This window comes from Pangasianodon hypophthalmus, chromosome 29, assembly GCF_027358585.1.
Source record: "Pangasianodon hypophthalmus isolate fPanHyp1 chromosome 29, fPanHyp1.pri, whole genome shotgun sequence".
Taxonomy (NCBI): domain Eukaryota; kingdom Metazoa; phylum Chordata; class Actinopteri; order Siluriformes; family Pangasiidae; genus Pangasianodon; species Pangasianodon hypophthalmus.
In genome coordinates this window covers 6,641,884-6,664,690 of record NC_069738.1, presented here as the reverse complement: position 1 = coordinate 6,664,690, position 22,807 = coordinate 6,641,884, and the positions used below count along the sequence as shown (strand labels likewise).

At 37.9% G+C, this 22,807-nt stretch overlaps 1 protein-coding gene across 1 annotated transcript; it reads left to right on the top strand.

The window, feature by feature from the left end:
- The first annotated feature begins 2,588 nt into the window (after nucleotides 1-2,588).
- On the top strand, nucleotides 2,589-22,373 carry sacm1la (SAC1 like phosphatidylinositide phosphatase a). Its single transcript, XM_026942293.3, has 20 exons — nucleotides 2,589-2,707; nucleotides 4,852-4,949; nucleotides 5,833-5,907; nucleotides 6,392-6,519; nucleotides 7,080-7,229; nucleotides 10,787-10,846; nucleotides 12,982-13,015; nucleotides 13,113-13,214; nucleotides 13,300-13,385; nucleotides 14,222-14,308; nucleotides 16,340-16,408; nucleotides 16,510-16,589; nucleotides 16,706-16,804; nucleotides 16,912-17,050; nucleotides 18,011-18,080; nucleotides 18,272-18,344; nucleotides 18,962-19,055; nucleotides 19,165-19,257; nucleotides 19,770-19,827; nucleotides 19,962-22,373. Exons 1-20 carry the CDS (start codon nucleotides 2,679-2,681, stop codon nucleotides 20,096-20,098), a joined length of 1,761 nt encoding a protein of 586 aa, XP_026798094.1. The 5' UTR covers nucleotides 2,589-2,678; the 3' UTR covers nucleotides 20,099-22,373.
- Nucleotides 22,374-22,807: the final 434 nt, after the last annotated feature.

Here is a 22,807-nt window from a genome sequence, read left to right as displayed (position 1 = left end):
CTTTCGAAAGAAAGAAAGAAAGAAAGAAAAAGTTCCACATGGCTCAGTATTTGGTCCTCTGTTGTTTGGTGCTCTGGCATAAAGCCCTCAATTTTTCATAAATTTTCTGCTTTTATGATTTTATTTACAATAATAAATTATAACATATACAATTATACTACTTGCTAAGCTACAGTTTATTTAAAGCTACACAACTGACGATATCTCTAGCTTTTTCTGAAAGAAATAAAGCTACAATATATTAAAGTATTAAATTTGCAAACCAAAAAAAAAAAAAAAATCACGGACTACGGTATTATTGTCTTTACCTCTTACTGTGTCTTTGGACAGCAACTCAACTAAAACTGAACGTTGGCAGCTTCTCATTAGAAACATATCGATCAGAGGAACTGACTTGTCTGTCATTTTTCCTCCTGAAACTCCATTTCCATTTTTGTCGCATGAACAGAATTATGAGATTGCCTTTTCCATAAATGACACATGCAACACTCCTCCAAATGTGTCCAAAATAAGGTGATAGTTAGAACATAGCTGTCCTTTTAAATGGATTTCATCTGCGAGTGACAATATTTTTGAAGCGTACATTATAACAATGTGTGTGTTGAATATTGCTGTATACAGTATTACATTACTGATAATCTGATGGCTCCTGTGGTGTTTCTAATCTTAGAATAAAAAGTGATTAGTGCTCACAGTTCCTCTCTCTACTCTCTACAGGGATAATCGCCATCTTTGCATCTGCCTTTTAGAAATTAATTAACTTCTGCACCTTTGCATGTCCCGACAACATCCATCATTTTCAGATGATGAAATATTACCTTTCATTTAAGTGTAACCTGAGGGATTAATTTATCTGTCAATCAAAAGATCCCCAATGTCAAGCCTTAGGTGTTAACTCTCCAGCTCTCTGATATGTATTTAATCATCTGCAGTGAATCTGTGTCGCACCACGGATGAGAAATAGTCTGATTTAAACAATTACAATATATGCCCAAAAGTATGTGGACATCTAACCATCACACCCATATTTGCGTGCTGAATATTTCATTCCAGATTTATTATAGTCCCTCTTCACTGTTATAATAAGCTCCACTCTTCTGCGAAGGCGTTCCACTAGATTTTGGAGTGTGGCTGTGGGGATTTCTGATCATTCAGCTACAAGAGCATTAGTGAGATCAGGCGCTGATGTTGGGATGTCGAGGAGGCCTGGGGTTCAGTCGGTGTTCCAGTTCATCCCAAAGGTGTTCAGTGGGGTTGAGGTCAGGGCTCTGTGCAGGACACTCGAGTTCTTCCACTCCATCCTTGGCAAATCATGTCTTCATGGAGCTCGCTTTGTGCACAGGGGCATTGTCATGCTGGAACAGGTTTGAGCCTCTTAGTTCCAGTGAAGGCAAATTGTAAAACTACAGCATACAAAGACATTCTAGACAATGGCAACAGTTTGGGGAAGAACCACATATTGGTGTGATGGTCAGGTGTCCAGATACTTTTGGCCACAGTGTATCTCATATCGAGTGTCTTCAGAAAAATCAGCTTCAATCAAATCGTAAGCAAAATTAGACTACAAACTGTAGGAATAACACAATATAAATACACTATACTGTATACTGTAACTAATTAACAAGCTATTCACAGAGATAAAATATAGTTCATTTAAAATCAAATACAACATACTACGCACTTATTAGCAACTATAAAATATACTATTCACCTGTCTGTGTCACAGATAACAATTTTAGGATAGCAGAATTTTTTTTTAATGTTATGGCTACAGGAATTATGATTTTTGGTTCCTTTTGGTCCTTTGACTTTTTAAATGTTTATAAAAACTATAAATGCTCCTGCAATATTGCTGCAACATTTTTAATAGTAGTACATTAACACTAAAGTCTCCATGTAGTTACTTTTTGTTCAACTGGGAAATCTTTGTAGTCTAGCCTTTTTAGAACCTGTCAAATATTCACTAAATGGTCTAGTAATGTTCTCTGTTAACTAGGTAACAGCATTTGAATGATTTGCATTCAGAGACCTTTTTCAGATCACAGCTAGTCTATAACCTATGAGTCGCCTAGTAAAATTCTCAACATTAACATCAGTTCTGTAATGCGCTTAATACTTTGTTTTGATCCTCTAATCCTTTAAAACAGGGAATACTGTATGTTCATGTTTTCCCGTGTTTGTGTGGGTTTCCTCCGGGTTCTCTGGTTTCTTCCAATATCCTAAAAACATGTGTGCGGATTGACTAAAGCTGAATCACCCCTAGATGTGACAAGTGTGTGTGAGTGTGTGTGTGAGAGTGTGTGTGTGTGTGTGTGTGAGTGAGTGTGTGTGCAGACTGGCATCCCATCCAGGGTGTGTTCCTGCCTCAATCCAGGACAGTCTTATTTATTCTTAAAAGAATATTGCATTGTTATTGTGTGACTTGTTATCATATTAATTACACTCCCATGTTTTTAATGTTCTATAATTCTTCCATACTAATGTTTCAGACACTAATCTTTCTGGCACACTTTTTAGAGAGCAGGAGTGTGATTTTGGACCAGCGTTTGTTTGTGTGTGTGTGTGTGCTGGAGCAGGAAAGTCTCTAAAGCAGGCAGGGAAAGTGAGGGAGAAATACAGCTCTCCCATGTGACGTCGCGCTCACGTCACGGGAAGTCAGTGTGATCCCGGAAGTAAAGATGGCGACTGCCTACGAGAGGTTTAACCTGTAAGTTGCGATGTATTTATTGCTTGCAGAGTCCAAATGTGTGTCTAAATTGTGTGTAATTGTCATTTTTGACTTGTTGAGTGGTGTTTTTTTCTGTACCGGAAGTGTTTCGGCGTGTTTTGATGCTTTAAAGTAGACGCTGTGTTCAGGTCCCTGGTCTGCTGCTGAGCCATTCAAAGTCACTGGCTGCTCCTTTGACAGCTCTAATTTCAGCCACATTCACAGCATTTACAGCTGTCTGAACCTTAACAACAACTTTATCACACTCTGATGAGTGTTAGCTTGGCTTTTGGATGTTATATAGTCAATATCTGAGTGCTTAGCTCAGCAGAAATGCACTGTTTTGCTTTTAGGTGGATTATAAACTCAGCAATCCAGTGAGACTGATCAACTATTTGAGTCATTTACACCTTTTTCATTTATTTCTGAAAGATCCTTTATGTCTTTTATATGACTTTTGTGTATGTATGTATATATTTATTTATATCTATGATAACAGACAGGACTAAGGTGTCTAAATGCGCTGCACCACTGTACATCTTATATGAAAGGAGTAAAACACTTGGGTGTGTGCTGATATGGGAAAATAATCAATGATAAGGTGATGTGATGAATCGTGAAGTTAAATATTTTCCAATAACAGCATGTCTGTATTCATCTTATACGACAGCAATTTGTCAACATTAACAACGTTCTGTTTATTCAAGGATGACACATCATCCTTTTTATCCATTTATAATTAAATGACGGAGCATATGAATCATAGATAATATGATAGCTGGTATTTGTACTCGTTAGAAACTGAAACTATTTAGGCTTATTTCTGTTTCGCTATGGAATATCACCAACATCTTTACCAAAGCATGATATTCAGTGCATCAGAAAAGCACACTTACCTAGCAAACATCTCTGCAAGGTTATAAGGTTAATACATTTAAAACATTTCTACATCTTTCAGGTGAAATTTGGTGATGTTTATGCAAAATGTGTTCGATCTTGTTCTCACTATTATAGCAGCTGTAAACATTTGTTCCTTCATCAGCCGCTTCTCTCGAAAAAATAATAATAATAATAATGATAATAATAATAATGCAACTTGCTCCAAAAACTTTAGTGTGTGAGAACTTAAAGCTACAGCTTTACCTCTGACTGACACTGGAGACTCCTTCCAAAAATGTTAAACAAGACCTCTTTTTAGCTGTGGTTTTCATTTAAGTTGTTTGAAGGCTCAATGTGGAATGCCATATTGATCCGAAGCTCCAAATCTTATCCTTGTCAGGTTCTCAAATTGTGTCAGCCAAAGAAGAAAATCAGATCAGTGTTGCAACAAGGTCATCTGACGAGTGCATTTTCCTCAAGATAAAGGCAGTTTGTGCTTTAGCAGCCCTATATTCTTTCAAACCTGTAGTAATTTGCAATGTATTTGCAATCCTGAAACAGTAGCTCTTTGTCAGACTGTGTTGTAAGCATTTGACTCAACTCCAGGCCCAGAATGGTATTACAGAAAAGCGCAAAATGATTGCCTACATTTTTATGTTTGTGGCCTGATGTTCCATGCTTACACTGCTGTTTGTGGTTAGCAGCAAATTTAAGTGCTCATAAAACGTATTGCTCAGCAGTCTTGCACGGAGGGAAGCCTTCTTCACAGACTGCAACAGAAACTGCAGTAAGCTTGTCATTTGAAAGAATTGTAGGAGTAGTTGCTGAATCAGTCAACATTTTACTAAAATAATCATCTAGAAGAAGCCACCAGTACCCAAAAGAGTAAAAAAAAATCCTGAGCTCTCGGTTGCATCATTTCCTGGCTCATAAAATCATACAATTAGCGGAAGTTCGATTCTGCAAGCTGTTTCTCTTTGAACACATGCTGAAATTTGATTCAAATAGATATCTAGATGTGTAAGGAAAATGGAAAGGAAGTTCAGTTTTGCAAGCACTGAGATGAGCCAATCTGATAGAAATGAGATTTGCACAGACATTCAGCAGGAAAATAAACTCCAAACATAACCAGCATCTAATGTGAATGAGAAATGCTTTGTTTATTAGGTTAGAGATTTATTTTACACCCTGACCGATTCACATTTCCATTGTCGACTACAGGAGCGCAGGCTAATATTTCCTGTCCATTTCCCCTCCTTGTGCAGGCACATGACCCCTGAAAAGTTTTACATCGAGGCCTGTGATGATGGCGCTAATGACGTGCTGGTCATCGACAGGGCTTCCACAGAGATGACGCTCACAGGTAAGATCTGCAGACCGATTAACAGGAAATGTGAAGAGAGAACAGAGAAAGTACGGTGAAACCAATACTAACTGCACACTTAAGCCGAGACCCAAAAAAAAAAAAAAAAGTGTGCGCCTGCAGGTGTGTTTTTGTAATAATACGCCCTGACACTTTTCCTGTATTTTTAGGATGCACTGTTGATCCTTGAAAAGTAAAATTAAATGTAAACCTGTGATCTTTAAAAGCATAGCTGTTGAAGAAAATTATAGACTGTATATTAAAGCTGTATTAAAATTATTTCGAGTATACCACAGCGCAGATAAATTCTCAAATCTGATTGGTTAGACGATGTTGATTAATTTTCTATAACAGCAGCTCTGACAGTAGTTCCGACTGCAAGGCAAATCACAAGTTTATATTAATGCGCTCATTCTAATCAAATTCGTTCATTCATGGAAGGAGTCTCCAGTGTCAGAGCTGTAATGGTTAGTAAGTTTTTGTTCTGTTTTTTAGAAGGGAAAAAAAGCAAGAGAGTGACTGATTGAACTTGCTATAACATTAGTAATGACATTTTACTTTAAATGTAACTATAAACAGATAAAATGTACAATGTGTTGTTCTTTAATTAATAAAAAGTTGTAATTGTTGATAAATTGCTGTGATGTAAGAGGAATAAATCATTTGTGATGCTGCTACAGGAAACTAATCAACTTTCCTGTGGTAACAGTGACTGTGCATATCACATCACCCCATTGTTGATTGCTTTCCTGTAACAGCAGACCACCAAGTGTTTTATTCTTTTCTTAATGTTTAATCTGTTCTTGTCCTAATCCAGCGGCTTTTATACTGTAGGAAGGTCGCAGGTCGGACATATTTTTGACACGTGTTTCTCTTTTTAAAGGTGTGATGAACATTCCGCCATCAGGAGTCACCAGACCCATCTGTGGCATCATGGGAACAATTCGGCTTGTGGCAGGTAGGTTCTGCTTGTATTAAACAGTGGCCTGAGTTGGGGAGCGTCTCACAAATCTGACACTTTCTGTGGTTTAGCTCCATCCTGTCAAGTTGGTTTAAAATCTAGAAATCTAAAAATTTGTTTTGTCATTTGGTAAAACCGATGACACACTTTAGATGAGTGAAAAGTCACTGTCAATCACAGTGACATTAGCCAATCGTGGGCGTCTGTGAGCTCATGTATGTGGAAGAGGGCTCTGGGTGTGACACAGCAGTTTGAAGAGACGCTGTTGGCTGGCTTCATGTGTCTTGGAGGAAAAACGTGTTAGTCTTTACCCTCTTTGGTTGGTAGCTGTTGTGTGATAGGGACGAGCTGGCTGGCTGGTGGGTGGGAGGGAATTGGCAAGACCAAATTGGGGACAAAATGGGGGAATTCAGTGACATAATTTATCACAAAATATCTATATTATCTCATCACTCACCTGTATCTCGGTTTGTGCATGCAGGGATGTACCTCATAGTCATCACCAGGAAGAAGAAAGTAGGCGACCTGTTTGGCCATGCGGTGTGGAAGGCCGTGGAGTTTGACCTCATACCCTACAAGAAGACCATTTTACACCTCACAGAAAACCAGGTGAGCAGCACTGAAACCACAGCCTTTACTACTGAATTATTTACATGCAGACATGACTGAGTGTCTCACAGCTTCATCATCAGTTATGCACTGTGACTCAGCTGAAGGGCTTGAAGCGCTCATTTCTGGAGAAATATCAGAATCGGTTTGGAGCCTGTGAGGAGGAGGAGGAGGAGGAGGAGGATGATGATAATGGTGATATCTCATTACAGCTGTGCTGACTCAGTGCATTATTTATTAATCAGAGCTAACTTGGGCTTTAAAGGAGCAGTATTTTTTCATCCAAACATATAATAGACACAAATATTCCCTTTAACCCCACATGTTCTCAGTCAACCAAGACATGCTTAATAATTTAGTTTACTGCTGGCTCTATGAGGCTAAGGTAGCTAAAAGGTCATGGATTTATATACAGCCTCCAGTTTAGCCTTATGATGACTTGATGTTTAAATCATCACACACTGGCCTTGAAGTATTGATGCTTTTTATTTTTAATAACTTTGCCAAAACTGTGCTTTTGTATACATGGAAAACGTAACTCCTGTGTGTTCTCCACACAGATGCAGGACAACAAGATGTTCCTGTCCATGATCAACAACGTCCTGAACACGGACGGCTTCTACTTCTGCACCAACTACGACCTGACACACACACAGCAGCGCCTTGCCAACACCAGCCCCGAATTCCAGGAGATGAGCCTGCTAGAGAGAGTGAGACACACACACACACACATGCAGACAGTGACAGGACACACAAATGACAGCAGTTTCCACACTTTAATGCAGTCGTAATAATGCAGTGTAATATCGAGATTTACAGTATTGATCTCATTATAGATAATATAATAATAATTATGTAGAGATGAACGGTTCTTTGCAGAGTCCCTGAGTCATCTTGTCATTACTATAGCTCTGACATGACCTGAAAACACTCCATCATTGTGCACAGTGAGAATGAGAATTAGCTTCTCATTAGTCTCTCATTCATATTGTAAGAGTGTCACAGGAGAAGTGGTGTTGAAACACACACATACACACACACATACACACATAAACATACACACTCACTCTGACCCGGGTTGATGTATCTTAAGCATCTTAATCACAGATCATTCATCTGGACTCATTTTTCTCCTCTGATAAACCTGTATAAAAGGCATAGAAAGGGAAAAGCTGAAAAATTAACATGAGCAATATTTTTCTGACAGGAAGTGGACTTTCTGGAAGTCCTTATAAGGTGAATGAATTAATGGAGAGGTGAAAGACAGATAATAAGAAAATAAAGACAGAAAATCAGTTTTTTCAAGATCAACCTAAACAATAAAAACACTACAAGAAAGTGTTATTGAGGTGTAAAATATAAGAGCCCATAATAATAATACTAAAAAGAAAAACCCGAACAATTCCAATAAGGTTACGAGCACTTGGTGCTTGGACCCCTAATTTATGTTCCAGTATGCAAATGTGGGTCATGTAAAAATTTTGTTATTCCACCTGGGGAATAATTCTACTATGTTCTTATATTCTTATCTCATATTTTTATATTATCATATTTATAATATAAAGAATGCATTCTTATTCTTTTTATATTATTATTATTATTATTATTATTATTATTATTATTATTATTATTATGAATTTCTAACTAAAACTTATTCACAAAGCAGCTGAAAAAGTTGTACAGCAGATGCTCCACAGATTAAAACAGATTCAAAACATTTCTAAGAGGAGATGTTTATTCAGCATTTTTGGAAGGAGTCTCCAGTGTCAGTGCTTTATGACAGTCAGAGGTAAAGCTGTAAAATTTTCCTTCATGGACGGAGTACTTTGTGATTTTAATTAGCAGTTTCTCTGTAACATGATAATTTTGTTTGTCTTATTAACTTTTTAAAAAAGAGAGAGAAAAAAGAGAGGCTGTTGAGGGAACTGCACATCATTAAACGAAACTATAAACAGACAAAACATTTGGGTTTTTCTTTAATTCTTTTTAAGATACAACCCCTTGATTACCAGGGAAGTGGCAAAGATTTCCATATTCCATATTCATACAATCTGGATTTCTTAATGAGGGTTAAAAAAAAAAAATATATATATATATATATATATATATATGTATAAAAGAAATCTGTTTTATTTATTAATTAATTACATTTTTGTTGTGCAATAGCAGTGTCAATGGATTTATTATTAAAATATAGAAAAAAAATCATCTGCAGAAACAGAGGTAGAAAAAGAAAAGACGTAAGAAAAATAACAATACTGCTCTAGCCTTCCTCATCAAATTTACATGACTAATAATATTTGGTTGCTGCATGTCCTCAGGTGCAGCCTGCACTGTGGTTACCAGACGGAAGTCTGTAGGCATGCTGCACTGAAACAGCTCACTTAACACAATCTGATAATCTTCATTTATTTAACCAACCCTCCCACCTCGCTAACTCTTCCTCGCTGACTTTTCTTTTTTCTTTTTTTTTTTTTCTCTTTCCATCTTTGTTTCCACTGCAAAAATCAGTCTTAGCAATATTGACAATATTGACAATATTTTGAATACAGGCACATTTTTCAAATATTTCTCATTATTAGAATGTTATAAAGTAGAATAAAATGATTTAAATGTATTTCTAGACGTATTTACTAATTGCAAGCTTAAAATTGTCTTGATCTATCCACAGATAATTTAGCTTATTTAAAAACAATAATCTTAGTGATATTTCTAAGCTTTAGTGTCTCCAGTTAGATCCTGAGCTCGGGTTACTGTGTGTGCAGAGTTTCACCTGTGCTTCCCGTTTTCACATGGGTTTCCCACTCAGCTAGAGTAGCGTCAGATCAGAAGTGCATACTGACTCAGAAGAAGATGGCGGAAAAACCATGCAGATACTGCTGTAGACATTGCATCCTCTATTCACCAGTAACTATAAATGAGCTTCCATGCTGTGCTCTCTCAGTTTCAGAATCAACGACTTCATCTCGTCTGCACAAGCTGATTTTAAGAATTAATACAGTGAATAGTGTAATATGACACAGTTTTATTATTTTGCATATTTATTGCACTGAATTATTTACTTCCACCATTAACAGTGTAGCCTAAACACACATCGAAGCTGGAAATATTATTTGTATACTGTGTGTAACTGTTAACTGAAGTGCAGTTTGCTAAAAATAGCGATGTCCTGGGTCCCGTAACACTGCAGCTGAAAAGTTCTCCTATTGTCGAGAGATCCTGAGCTCAAACCCCGACAATACAAAGCCAGCCGTGGCTGAGGGTCCTAGAGAGCAAAACTGGCTGTGCTATCTGAGTGGGAGAGATGGCTACTCTTTCCCCTGTCAATCACAGGGACACTAGCCAATCGTCAGCATCTGTGAGCTCACATATGCGGAAGAGGGCCGATAGCGCTTTCCTTCGTTTGTGTTACACTGCCTTTGACACAGCATGAACAGCAGATATTAAAAAAAAAAAAAAAAAAAAAAAAAAAAAGAGCAGTTGCCTGGCTTCATGTGTCTCAGAGGAAGCACATGCTAGCCTTCACCCTCCCAGTAGCTAACTACTTTTTGGAATGATCACTATCACCACCTCACACTCAGTGTTCCCAGGATAGGCTTCGGAATGGATGAATGAATAACCTTAAAATTAAAAAAATGTCTAGAAATTGGCTGAAAAATATTACCTTAGTAAACACATAATGAGAAATATTAGATAAATGGAACGATATTCAAGATATTTTCACTTGGTATGCACGTGTTTTTATTCTTTTTTGGTTGTTAAGACTATATCATTACTCTTATTCTGTATTTCTTTTCCCTTTTACACATTGTATAGCTGTAACAGAACCATAAGTGTGTGTGGTTATCCGGTGATATATTGTCTAATAGAACTGTAGGTGTGTGAGTTACCGGGTGATGTATTGTCTAATTGAACTGTAGGTGTGTGTGGTTATCCGGTGGTTAACATTATTACACTAGACCCCACACCTTTTAACACTTCTGTACCACCATCTCACAATCTCTCACTTTTCCTCCCTATCTTCCACTATCTAGTTCTTTTTACCTCTTTCACTTTTTCTCTGTCATTTGCTACCCTTTCGTTTGCTACACTGAGATTAGTCTTACCCTCCCAGACTCCCTCAAAGTGTTAGACTGGTTAGGTCAGAGTGGCACGCTGCACTTCCAGGCTGATCCGTATCTCTCTGAAATGAGTCATGTTGCTCTTACAGCTGTTCTTACACAATGCCCCGGAAATGTCTTCACTCTTCTGTTTGTGCTTTTCGCAGGCTGATCAGAGGTTTGTGTGGAATGGAAACCTGTTGAGGGACTTCACTGCACAGCCTGAGGTACGGCTTCACAAATTGCCCAACTTTTACCGGATAATTAGGCATGTGCCAATATGAAGGATGGGTGATATGGATAGGTGAAGTATCATGCAGGCTCATTGCACAGGTCTGGAAATTCTAGCTAAGTATGGAAATTAAAAAAATATATAAAAAACATTCAGAAAAGGTATGTATAATCAGTTGTGAAATCAAGACTCAAGAAACTAATGTTTTAATTTTGTTGTCTTTAAGCTTTTTGGAATTTTCTGCACTAGCACAGACACTCTGATACATTTAAATATTTCCCTTTACGTGATATGTCTGTAACACTTGTCAACAATCTGAAAACTGAAACCTGAGGATGATTGGCAGGAGGCTGTTGAATGTGTGAGGTCTCCTTTCATACAGTATGTAACCGATTAAGGGAGACTCAATATAAGATATAATCCAGACTACACCACTATATCACCTTTATGTGTGAATGCTATACAGACTTAGGGACCTACTTTCATTACTTTTGGGAGTGCAGGTACATAACCAGATTTTGGAATTTTATTGCTCAGGAAATTAGTGGCATCATGAAGGTGAAAGTGGAAAAGGATCCAGGCACTTTCCTGTTGGGTTTCCCATCAAAAACACAAATACAAACACTGAATTTAACCTCATTAGGTTTCAAACTGCTGGACAAACTACTGCTTCTGGTTAGGAAATGCATTCTTCACAAGTGGATGAAGGATGCTGCCCCTTCTTTAACTCAGTGGTACAAGGAGGTTTTTGCTCTGCTCCCTCATGAGAGAATGGCTGCTGTGCTCAAAGGCAATGATCAATCAGTTCTGGCAATATGGAGTCCATTCATAGATCATAGATCATGGAGGATGGTCTTTGTTACGCGTGTGTATGTAGTTGTTTTTCTTATTGTCTGTTTTTCTCTAGGTATCTATGCTGATATTGTTTTGTGAAAACTGGTAAATGATCAATTTAAAAAAACTGAAGTGAAATAAAACAAAAGTTTAGTTATACTATTATTTAATGTCTACAAAAACAAATAATTAACCACGGAAAAAGAAGAAAAATAAAACATTTCATTAAAAATGTGTAGTAACACTCAGTTACTACGAGTAAAAGTTAATCTATTAACTTTCGATGCCTGCGATATTTTAGAAAAGTGTATTGTGACTGTATCTTAATTGACATCATAGTATCAATCGCCTGATTTTATTAAACATTTTGCTTCTGTTTTTGTATAGTTTTAAAAAAAACTACTACATGTTTACTGTTAGTAGATTAGTAGCATCGCATGTAGCTAGCTTTAATTTCCTTTATGCTATTGCGCTTTTGAATTCTTGAATCTGATTGGCCAGTAAGTGTTGATTAATTTTTATATCCGCAGCTCTGACTGTACTCACACCTTTCTATTAATGCGCTTGTTCTAAAACGTTATTGTTTCTATAGTAACAACTAATTCACGTGGACTTGCAAGGTGAATGCTCTACATAAACAAAATATGTTGAGGAAAGGTTTATATACAATTTATAGAAGAAGTCTCTAGTGTCAGCGCTTTGTAACAGGCAGAGGTAAAGCCGTAAATTTCCGTTTTCACATAGAAACATAGGAAAGCTTCCAGTACAGACAACTTTGTGGTTTCTCGGTCACATAACAAGCTGAATTTGTGCAAGAGGGAAACAAGAAGCTGGTGAGGGAATGACTGTTTATAGCTGCTATAATGTAAGTGACAACAGGAACTGACTTGTCTCATGGACATTCCACAACACTGTAACTATAAATGGATAAAAAGTAGTTGTGGAAGTGTCAGACTGCATCACATCACGCCATCACCGATTATTTTTGTGTAACAGCACAGTTTGCTCAATGCTTAACAGAGCTTTAGTTCTGTCCTCCATGTTTTTCAAGCTGAGAAAAATTGCTGCCTGTTAATTAAAGACAACTGTTCTTATACCACGTTCCAGATAGAGCAGAATTTATGTGAACACTTCCCAAAAATGCAGCTTATCTAGGCAGCCTTCTCTCAAACGTGAAAATTTTTTACAACCCACGACATTATCAGCACATGCCCACATATAATACACAAGATTATTGACTTTGTAAACCTCCATGACTTCAGATCTGTGTTGATTTTTGTGCATTCGGCTTTTTAGCTCCACAAATTCACCTTTCCCGTCATCCATGGCTGTATCCTTCAGTGGCAAAACTGGCACTGTCATTGAGACTACTGTGTACGTGATTGTACTGTGTGTATGTCGTGTCTAGCCTTAACTCTGCTCACCAGTTATTGTGATGAAGCCATGCTGCATTAATGGCAAGGTATTTGAATGGATGCTCATCTCCAGGAGGAGCTGCTTCCGAGCCGGTGTGCGCTACTATGTCCGAGGTAGGCAGCGTCCCGACACACAGCAGCACGTGCACGGTATTGCGTATAGCCTGACATTTCTTCACCGTGTACACTTTTGTTTCAGGGATCGACTCAGAAGGACACGCTGCTAACTTTGTTGAAACGGAACAGATAGTGCAGTATAATAACAGCAGAGCCTCCTTTGTGCAGGTCAGTAAAAGCCAGTATGAATCAGCGTTTATTAGCAAGCCATTAAAAGAGCAACAGTAGGGTTTTAGCTGTGAAATGATTCAGGAGCTGTTATTCAAAGCGACTGATGAGTAACACAAGACACAATCCAAGCAGATAAGGTCAAACATGGTTTAAAAGGGATTTTAGAAAAGATTATTACAATATAAAGGACGACACTAGAGATGCTGCCTTGTCTCTGAAAGAATTGTTCTAATCACTGAACCTATAATGAGCTGCCTGAGGAAACAACCTAAATCTCTAATGAGTTCATTTGTGCTACCAGAAACCTTAATGATTTTTGGTGGCACTTCTTGAACCCCTCTAATCATCCACATGGATTTGTTGTTACGGCAAAATGTTTAACGTTAAATCACAGTGCTGTTGAATTCTCGATTCTGATTGGTCAGAAGTTGACAGCGTACACAGGGATTGACATGGTGAATCCTCCAAATAAACGGATTAAAAAAAAACACAATTGTTGACAGAGACAGAGCGAGACAGAGCGAGACAGAGCGAGAGAGAGCGAGAGAGAATACATTATTGATCCCTGAGGGAAATTGTTTTGTTACAGCAATATAATGAACAACAGAAATTACAAGGACACAGACTATGCACAGAAAACCCATACTTGGTAAACTAATTAAGTAACAATAAAGTAAGATGATAAGTAATAATAATAAAAGTAAATAATAATAAATACAGTGCGGCAGATTGTGGGGGTAAAAAATATTTTACTATGAACGGATCAAATGTGCTGTGTTGACATCTTGTTGCACTTGACATCGCTTTCTCTCTTTCCGCGTCTCCTCTAACAGACTCGAGGCTCCATGCCTTTCTTCTGGTCCCAGAGACCCAACCTGAAGTACAAGCCCAAGCCTCAGATCAGCAGCACCACCAATCACGTGAGGCCTCTTCTGCTTTCTTTTTTTTTTTTTAAATGTTATTGTCATTTCTACACACTAAGTACGTATTTTACGTGACTCACGTGGCACACGGGCTGTAAGTGAGAGAGGAGAACTTCTCACATGCTTCTCCTTCCATGTTCCAGTGTGTGGTAGCTCAGGGTTTCCCAATCCTCTCTGTCATTCAAAAAAAAAAAAAAAACTTTCAGGCTGAAATAAATGCTTAACAAGGAGGGAAGTAATAAAAAAAACTTTTTTACATCAGATCAGAGATCTTTACAGACCTGTATGCATTTTAATGTGTTTTAATTTCCTATATTACAATATGCTTAGTCAGATTTTTCAAACAATTTTTCTAAATTACAATTGGAAAGAATTTTGTGGGCCAAATAAGATTCATTAATGAACTTGACTCATTAACAGTCACTCCATTAACACTGACTAAATTAAAAACTAAATTAAACACAGGCACAGGAAGTTAAAAAAAATGAACAGTGTGAGTATATAAAGCTGAATATGTGAAGATGAAAATGTACAAGTATGTACACTATGTTCAGTGGTCCAGTGTCAGTAATATACAGATTTAGCATTATAGGCAGGTTTTCATCATTGCTATATTATAACCTCACGCATGTGTTGGCTGTTCTACTGACATTTATCAGTAAAACCAAAAACTACTCCTTGAGATCCATCTACATCACTCATCTAATCAGATCTTGAGCCGTATTTTCTGAGATTCTGAGGGTTTTGTCCTGAGCTAACATTACTCATTTCAGCGCTGATCATTTTATTACCTCATGCTGTGTATTAAGCTTTTTACTGGAGGGAGTAGTGACTGTAAAGGTCCTAAGATGCGTCCTGCTAAGAATTACTTCATATTCACGAGTGGAGGGGATTAGTACTGAGTACTGCAATGAAAATAAACACCTTCGTAATGATTTATTATTATATTCCACTTTATTCCACAGCGTCAAAAGGTGTTGATGAATTTTCTATAATAGCACGGCCTGAAGTTCTGCGTGTAACGTAAATGACAGGTTTCTGTTAATGTGCACGCTATAATATATGCAGTATAATATAACGCTATATTACATTAATTACATTACATTAATACAGGGACTTGTGTGTCAGACTTTTCACATCTAAGCCTAATAATAAACAGATTAAGAATACGTATTGTAATTTTATAGAGAAAAATGTTCATATAGTGAGGGTTTTTTTGTTGTTGCGAGATGTTTATTTAACATGAAAGGAGTCTTCAGTGTCAGCACTTTTTAACAGTCAGTACACAGAAAAGAGGAAAATTCACTTTCTGGTTTCTCAGTAACATGACAGGCTGTGTCAGGTTACTGAGAAACCAGGCTGTTTTTTTTTTTTTTTTTTTTTATTAACTACAAGAGAGAGAGAAAAGCAGAGGGAACAACTCTTTATAGCTGCTATAACATAACCGATAACAGGAACAAGCTTGTTTCATGGACATTCCACATTAACATTAAACATAACTATATAACAAAACATTCTTTAATTAATAGAAATTGCTTTAATTGGCAAACTGCTGTGGTATAGGAGGGATAACACCCTTCTGGATGAAAAAAAACTTAGGTGTGGTAATAGTAATTCTGCATCATCACACCCACCCCATTGTTTAGAATTCTCCTATAAACGAACTATCCATTTCTCATGTCCAAATGATAAATAAATTGCAGTCAGATATCACAAACACTTCAAGAACCTCGCGCATTTCAAAAGGCTGTGACGCAAAAGACTGATCCATTTGTCTGTTTTGTTGCACTGTGGGACGAGGCACTAAGGAAAAACATTTCACTCCATTAATACATCACATGTACGTAATGTATGTGACAAATAAAGAACCTTGAACCTACTGAACAGAAAAATGCTTAGTATCTATAGCGCAGATCCACAGCACCATCTGCTGGATGGAAACTTACACATGCTGCATTAATCACGTCTTATCTATGAACTCGTCTCAGCTAGGAAAGACTTTTTAACAAATATGTTAATCTTCCCTAGCTCGATGGATTCCAGAGGCATTTTGACTCCCAGATCCTCATTTACGGGAAGCAAGTGATTCTGAATTTGGTAAATATTTGAAATATATATTTTTATAAATATACCCCAGATGTCTGTGCATTGAATTTGTTTAAGGTTTAACACGTCAGTGTTTTTTTTTTATTCTGTAGGTCAACCAGAAGGGTTCAGAGTTGCCGCTCGAGCAGGCGTTTGCCAAATTGGCGAGCAACATGGATAATGGGATCATCAAGTAAGGACGCAGCTCTCTCTCCGTTTTCACTTTGGGGGTCTGGAGTGTGGTTTTGAATCTATAATAACTCGGTTACTGTTTGAGTGCTCTGGATTGATTAACTTTCCTCACTCCAGGTACATAGCCTTCGATTTCCATAAGGAGTGCAGTAAGATGAGATGGCATCGCCTGCAGATCTTGGTGGACGCTGTGGCTGAGATGCAGGATGAATTTGGGTAGGTGGCATCTCTGTTTTCTTCACGTCATGACATCATGCCAGTATTTTAAATCTGTGCATTAAAGCAGTGTTGTAGCTCGTTTAACGGACACTACGGCTCTGCAGGTACTTCATGCTGAACTCGGATGGGAAGGTGGTGGCTGAGCAGAGTGGAACGTTCCGCAGTAACTGCATGGACTGCCTGGATCGTACCAATGTGATTCAGAGCCTTTTGGCCAGGCGTTCCCTGCAGAGCCAGCTTCAGGTGAGAGAAGTGGCTCAGTGATCACAGCCTGCGTTATCAATAAGTTACAAATACATTAAGTAAGGATTAAAACACGTCTGGATGTACTGTTATAGGAAAATATCTATTCCACCAACCTGATGATCATTTTCTTATAACAGTACATGCCAGTGTGTTTTATTCCTCTTATACCACAGCTTTATATTTATTAAAGAGCAACATATAATGTTTATCCGTTTAGAGTTACATTTAATGTTGTACAACATCCACGAAACAAATTGGTTCTGTTATTATTAAGGTTATAGCACCTATAAACAGTTGTTGTCTCATTTTCACTTGAAATTAATAAGACAGAAAATGCAGCTTGTCAGCTAGGAAACTGGAATACGTAAACCCCTCTGACCTGAAGACATTCCCGTGTCGGGAAAAAATGACACTGCAGACTCCTTTAAAAAGTGTTCCTGAGTGTACCAAAACTTAACCATATCAATGAGTATACCTTTTTATTTGATAAATAATGGAACATTTTAAAAATCAGTTTATTATTAGGATTAGATTATGTGAAGTGTGCATGATTATTAGATATATAGATATATAGATTATGTGAAGTGTGCATGATTATTAGATATATAGATATATAGATTATGTGAAGTCCCTGTGAATGAGCTTTGAATTCTGATCAATAGGATTCAGAAATTCCACAGCGCTGTGGTATTATTTAGTTAATAATACAAATACAACGATTGTTTTTAGTCACTGAAAATGAAATAATTTAAGTTGATGCTAAGGGATGTTAGTTTACACATTGTTAAGAGTGTATAGATATTACCATTTGAATGAAACAAAATGGGCATGACCAGTATATTCATATATACTTCAATTTAATATGCGAATGTTTTTAAGCAGTGCAAACTTGAATAATAAAATGAGTACATTAGATGCTTGCTGGTAGTAGATCCTGATGAATTTATTTTGTTTTAGAGGATGGGAGTCCTTCATGCTGGCCAGAAGATTGAAGAGCAAGCTGATTTTGAGAAGATCTACAAGAACGGTGTTTACACATTTCTTCCTTTTCATAACCTAATGCCGCTGTACATAAATCAGTGACATTCTTCATAATAATAATCTGCTGTCTTTTAAAACCCTCTACTGTTCTGTGTAACGCTTCATTATGGTTCTGTGTTGGACAGACCCGTCTTGTACCTGACTTTAGTTAATCGGAGTTGTTGCTCTCTCTTTTAGCCTGGGCTGACAATGCTAACGCATGTGCTAAACAGTACGCAGGCACTGGAGCGCTAAAGACTGACTTCACCAGGTGTGTATATTTACTCTCTAAGGAATAAACCAATTGGGGTTGTGCTGTTATTTAGGCAAATAGTCAATGACAGGGTGGTTTGATGCCGGCCGACATGAAGTGGAGTTACTGTTGCCACCCCAGAGTTGATTATTTTCTAACATCCGCACATCCTGAAGTGTTTTATTCCTCTTATACCACAACGATTACAAGTTTTTATTTATTAAAGATCAACATGTCATAGAACGTGCAACGTCCTCCATTTTGTAGTCTTTCCTGTGTTGGAAAACTTAGTTAGAGCTTTATGTCTGACTGTTAGAAAGTGCTGAAACTGGAGACTCTTTCCAAAAAATGCTAAATAAACAGCTAATAATTATGTCTTCTTTGCAATTCTTATTAAGTAATAATAAAATGTCTTTCAAATCTGTTTACTATTAGACTTGAATTATGTAGATTATCTGCTAAACAAGTCCCTGTAAACTCCCTGTTAACATAATCAGTTCTTTATTATACCAGTAATAACAATTTAATCAACACCTTCTGACCAATCAGATTAGAGAATTCAACAGCGCTGCAGTATTAGTTAAAAATAATGTACAGTGCTTCTCTTTATTAACTTTGCCTCTGTCTTGGCTCAGGACTGGGAAAAGGACTCACTGGGGTTTGCTAATGGACGGCTGGAATTCTATGATTCGTTATTACAAAAACAACTTCTCGGACGGCTTCAGACAAGTAAGTGTGACTGATTTGTCTTTCATTGCTGTTTTACTACTTAATGAGGATGAGGAATCAGCTGACTGCATGATGTTAATTCTGTGATTGTGTTTGGACTCCATGTTAGGACTCCATTGACCTCTTCCTTGGCAACTATACAGTGGATGAATCAGAGAGCCTGACACCACTTCAAGTGCAGAAAGACTGGAAATTCCTCACGGTCATTATTTTTTTCCATGTTTTAAATTCAGATTATGGAAATAAAGAACTAGAAAGTTTTAGGTCTCTGGAGGACTAGTGGTTAGGCCACAGTGCTCTCACCTCTGTGGCTCGGGGTCGATTCGCGGCCAGGGAACCTCAGCCTCAGACCTCAAACCTCAGCCACTGGGGTTGCAGTGCAACAGTGCGCTCTCAGTGCCGGTCACAAGCCTGGATAAAATTGGGGAGGGTTGTGTCAGGAAGGGCATCTGGTGTAAAAACTGTGCCAAATCAAATACACGGACCAATGATCCGCTGTGGCGACCCCTAACGGGAGCAGCCAAAAGAGGAGGAACAACAATAAAGAACTAGAAAGTTTTGTGTTTCTACACAAACTGCTGGAGCAGTTGTTTAGTTGACTCAAGTGTTCTGTAATTGTGTTTTAAATCATAGGCTCAGGTCAGACTGTGTTGTTGTTTAAAGTGCATTAAAGATGTGATTACGACTGAGGCCTTGTTTTTCTTGTTCCTTTAGTTACCCATGATCATGCTGGTGGCCTTCTCCATGTGCATCCTGTGCCTGCTTATGGCTGGTAAGAAAAAATAGTGCTTAAAGCTCTAATTTTCTTCAACTAAAGCAACTGAGGATGCTTGGGGATCAGCGATTTGAAGTAAATTGTCTGTAAAAGGGAAGATTGTCTGACGTTAATACCTCTCTCGCTCTCAGGTGACACGATGACAGAGACACTAGCCTACGTGGTGTTCTGGGGCACAGCCAGCGCTCTCACAGCTGCTGTCATCCTCTTTAATGGGAAGGAATTTGTCGATGCACCGAAGCTGGTCCAGAAAGAGAAGATGGACTGAACGTAGACATGCACTCTTTTTCTTTCTCTCGCTCTTCTTCCTCTTCATCTTTCTGGAGTCTGTACTGATCTGCTCTTGTCCTGTATGTGCAATCTGTCTCTTGTATTACAGGAAGTAACCTCATGAACCATTTGGGATAGGGTCCAATGATATTTACACTTGACGCTTCAGCTGCAGTGGCATTAAAAGTCCAAAAATCTGAGTCCACTGACGTCAGTTAGGAAAAATGAATAGCGATTTGTCAAAAAATATTTCTTCAGATTTTGACTTTGAATCAATTGAATCAATTTGAATCAATAATTGGGTTTGGAGTCTCTGTGTTACTATTTAAAACTATTTAAATCAAATATGTCCACCAAATTCCTATGAGTAGAATTCATTGGATTCATGCTTTCTTGCTCAGATACATTCATGGTCTATATCTGAAAATATAAAAATGTACGTTAACACTGTGATGGTGGACTAATGGGACCTGTATATCGAAAAAAAATCAAAATGCATCAACAAAGTCTGTATTATTTTGATATCAATACAGTTCTGTAAGACAGCAGTGGACTCAGACATTTTACACAGTACAAGCTCTTCAGTGCACCATTAGTTATATTTCACAGATTTACCAAGCAATATTACTGTTACCAAAGTTCTTTTGGTTGGCATTCTGCTGGCCTAGATGTGTAATGTTGCCAACGTCAATTCCAACTTGAAGCACTGTGCAATCAAGGATTGTTTTATACATACACTCTCAGAAACAAAAGTACCAAACTGTACGTTTCCTTGCCCATGGAGTGATACTGTCCAGGGCACACTCAATAGCCACTTTATTAAGAACATCTGTAACCCCTGCTCATTCCTGCAGTTATTCCATCAGCGCAATCGTGTGGCAGGTGAAGACTGGAAAAAAAGACCTGGTGAAGTTTTTTCCAAACTTCACCTGTCCCTTTTTGCCTTTTTGATTCCTGCTCTTGGCTGACAGGAGTGGCCGCTGTGGTCTTCTGCTGTTGTAGCACTCAAGGTTCCGCGTGTTTGAGATGCTTTTCTGCTCACCACGGTTGTTAAGAGTGATTATCTGAGTTAATATAGACTTCCTGTCAGCTCGAACCAGTCTGGCCATTCTCCTCTGTTCTCTCTCATCAACAAGATGTTTCTCTAGAGACGGCTGTGTGCAGCACATTGTACACTTTAGTACCCTTCTTTCTGAGAGTGTACAACTGGGCAAATTTCTATCTAATGATGTATAGTACTCCATAATACTCATCATTTACACATCTTTCCTGTTTTACCTCTTCGCTTTTTCTCTACTCACGTCATTAACGTCTTGTTCAGCGCTATGGTTATAGTTTTGCCTTTTCCTGCATGGCATAAGCTACGAGGCTCTGCTTATAAAAAAAAAAGGCAGAGCTTTTATGCAAACCTTAGTTTAGTTTAGTTGAGTTGGTTAGTTTTCTGAGCACTTTACTGATGATTTCCGTTCATAGAACACAACGCTAAGATTTATGATGCATGAGCACATTCCCTACTAACGGCTGCGGTGTTATTCTTCAATTTAGAGGTCGAGTGCCGAGGGTGACGGTGAAATTTTATTATGTTACAGGACTCCAGTTCTTTTGTGCTTTATTACACTTCCTATTTAATGATGTGAGTAAATATTCTGTCTTGTCTTGAATCATTTTTTTTTTCCTTAAGGGCACTGGAAATGAATGTATTTCTGTTAAGTCTAGCTTGTTTAGGATTATCAAATTTGACTTGGCATAATTAATGAAAGAATTTCAGACTCACTGATTGGTTACATTGCAAAGCACACACACAGTTATACTTCAGTTTTAAATTCAGTAAATGCATTTGAACATGTTACTCATATTCTCTGCTAGAAAAGCTGATAGTTACACGTTTGAGCACAAAATCATGAGAAATCCTGGTTGGTTGTTTGATCTGTAATTTGTAAATTGTACATTGGTATAATAAATGCATCACTTATAAATAGGACATTGTAATTATGTACTGTACTGTATGGTTTACAATGATAGAATTAGCACTGTATTACATAGAATGGATCACACACTGTTATAACTGACTCCGTAGTTTTATCCTGGATTTCTCTCTTAGTGTCACTTCTGACCTGCAACATTCCCACTGTAATGATTCTGAATGTAGTATAATATGGTCATTGTATTTTTGGACTTGCTGTTCTGAAAATGTACTCTTGATTCATTCCAAGAGGTCACGTATGCCTCACTTATCAACTTTGTAATAAAATGTCTGATTACTGTGTGTGCAACCTGGAGTGCAAAGATGGTCAATGTCATGATACCCAAATACAGTTTATCATATTACCAGGTCTTCAGAATGAACTGCTGGCTTAAACATGTGTGCAGAGTCATGCATGGTCTTTTAAACCAGGAGTGTTTTGTCATAAAATATATACTGCATATGTATACACTCACCAACCACTTTATTAGGAACACCTGTAGACCTGCTCATTCATATAGTTATCCAATCAGCCAGTCAGTGGGTCTGTGCCCACTGTAGCCTCACATTCCTGTTCTTCCTGACAGGAGTGGAACCCGATGTGGTCTTCAGTTGTTGTAGCCCATCCACCTCAAGGTTTGACATCGTTCTGAGATGCTTTTCTGCTCACCACGGTTGTAAAGAGTGGGTATCCGAGTTACCGTAGCCTTCCAGTCAGCTCAAACCAGTTTGGCCATTCTCTTC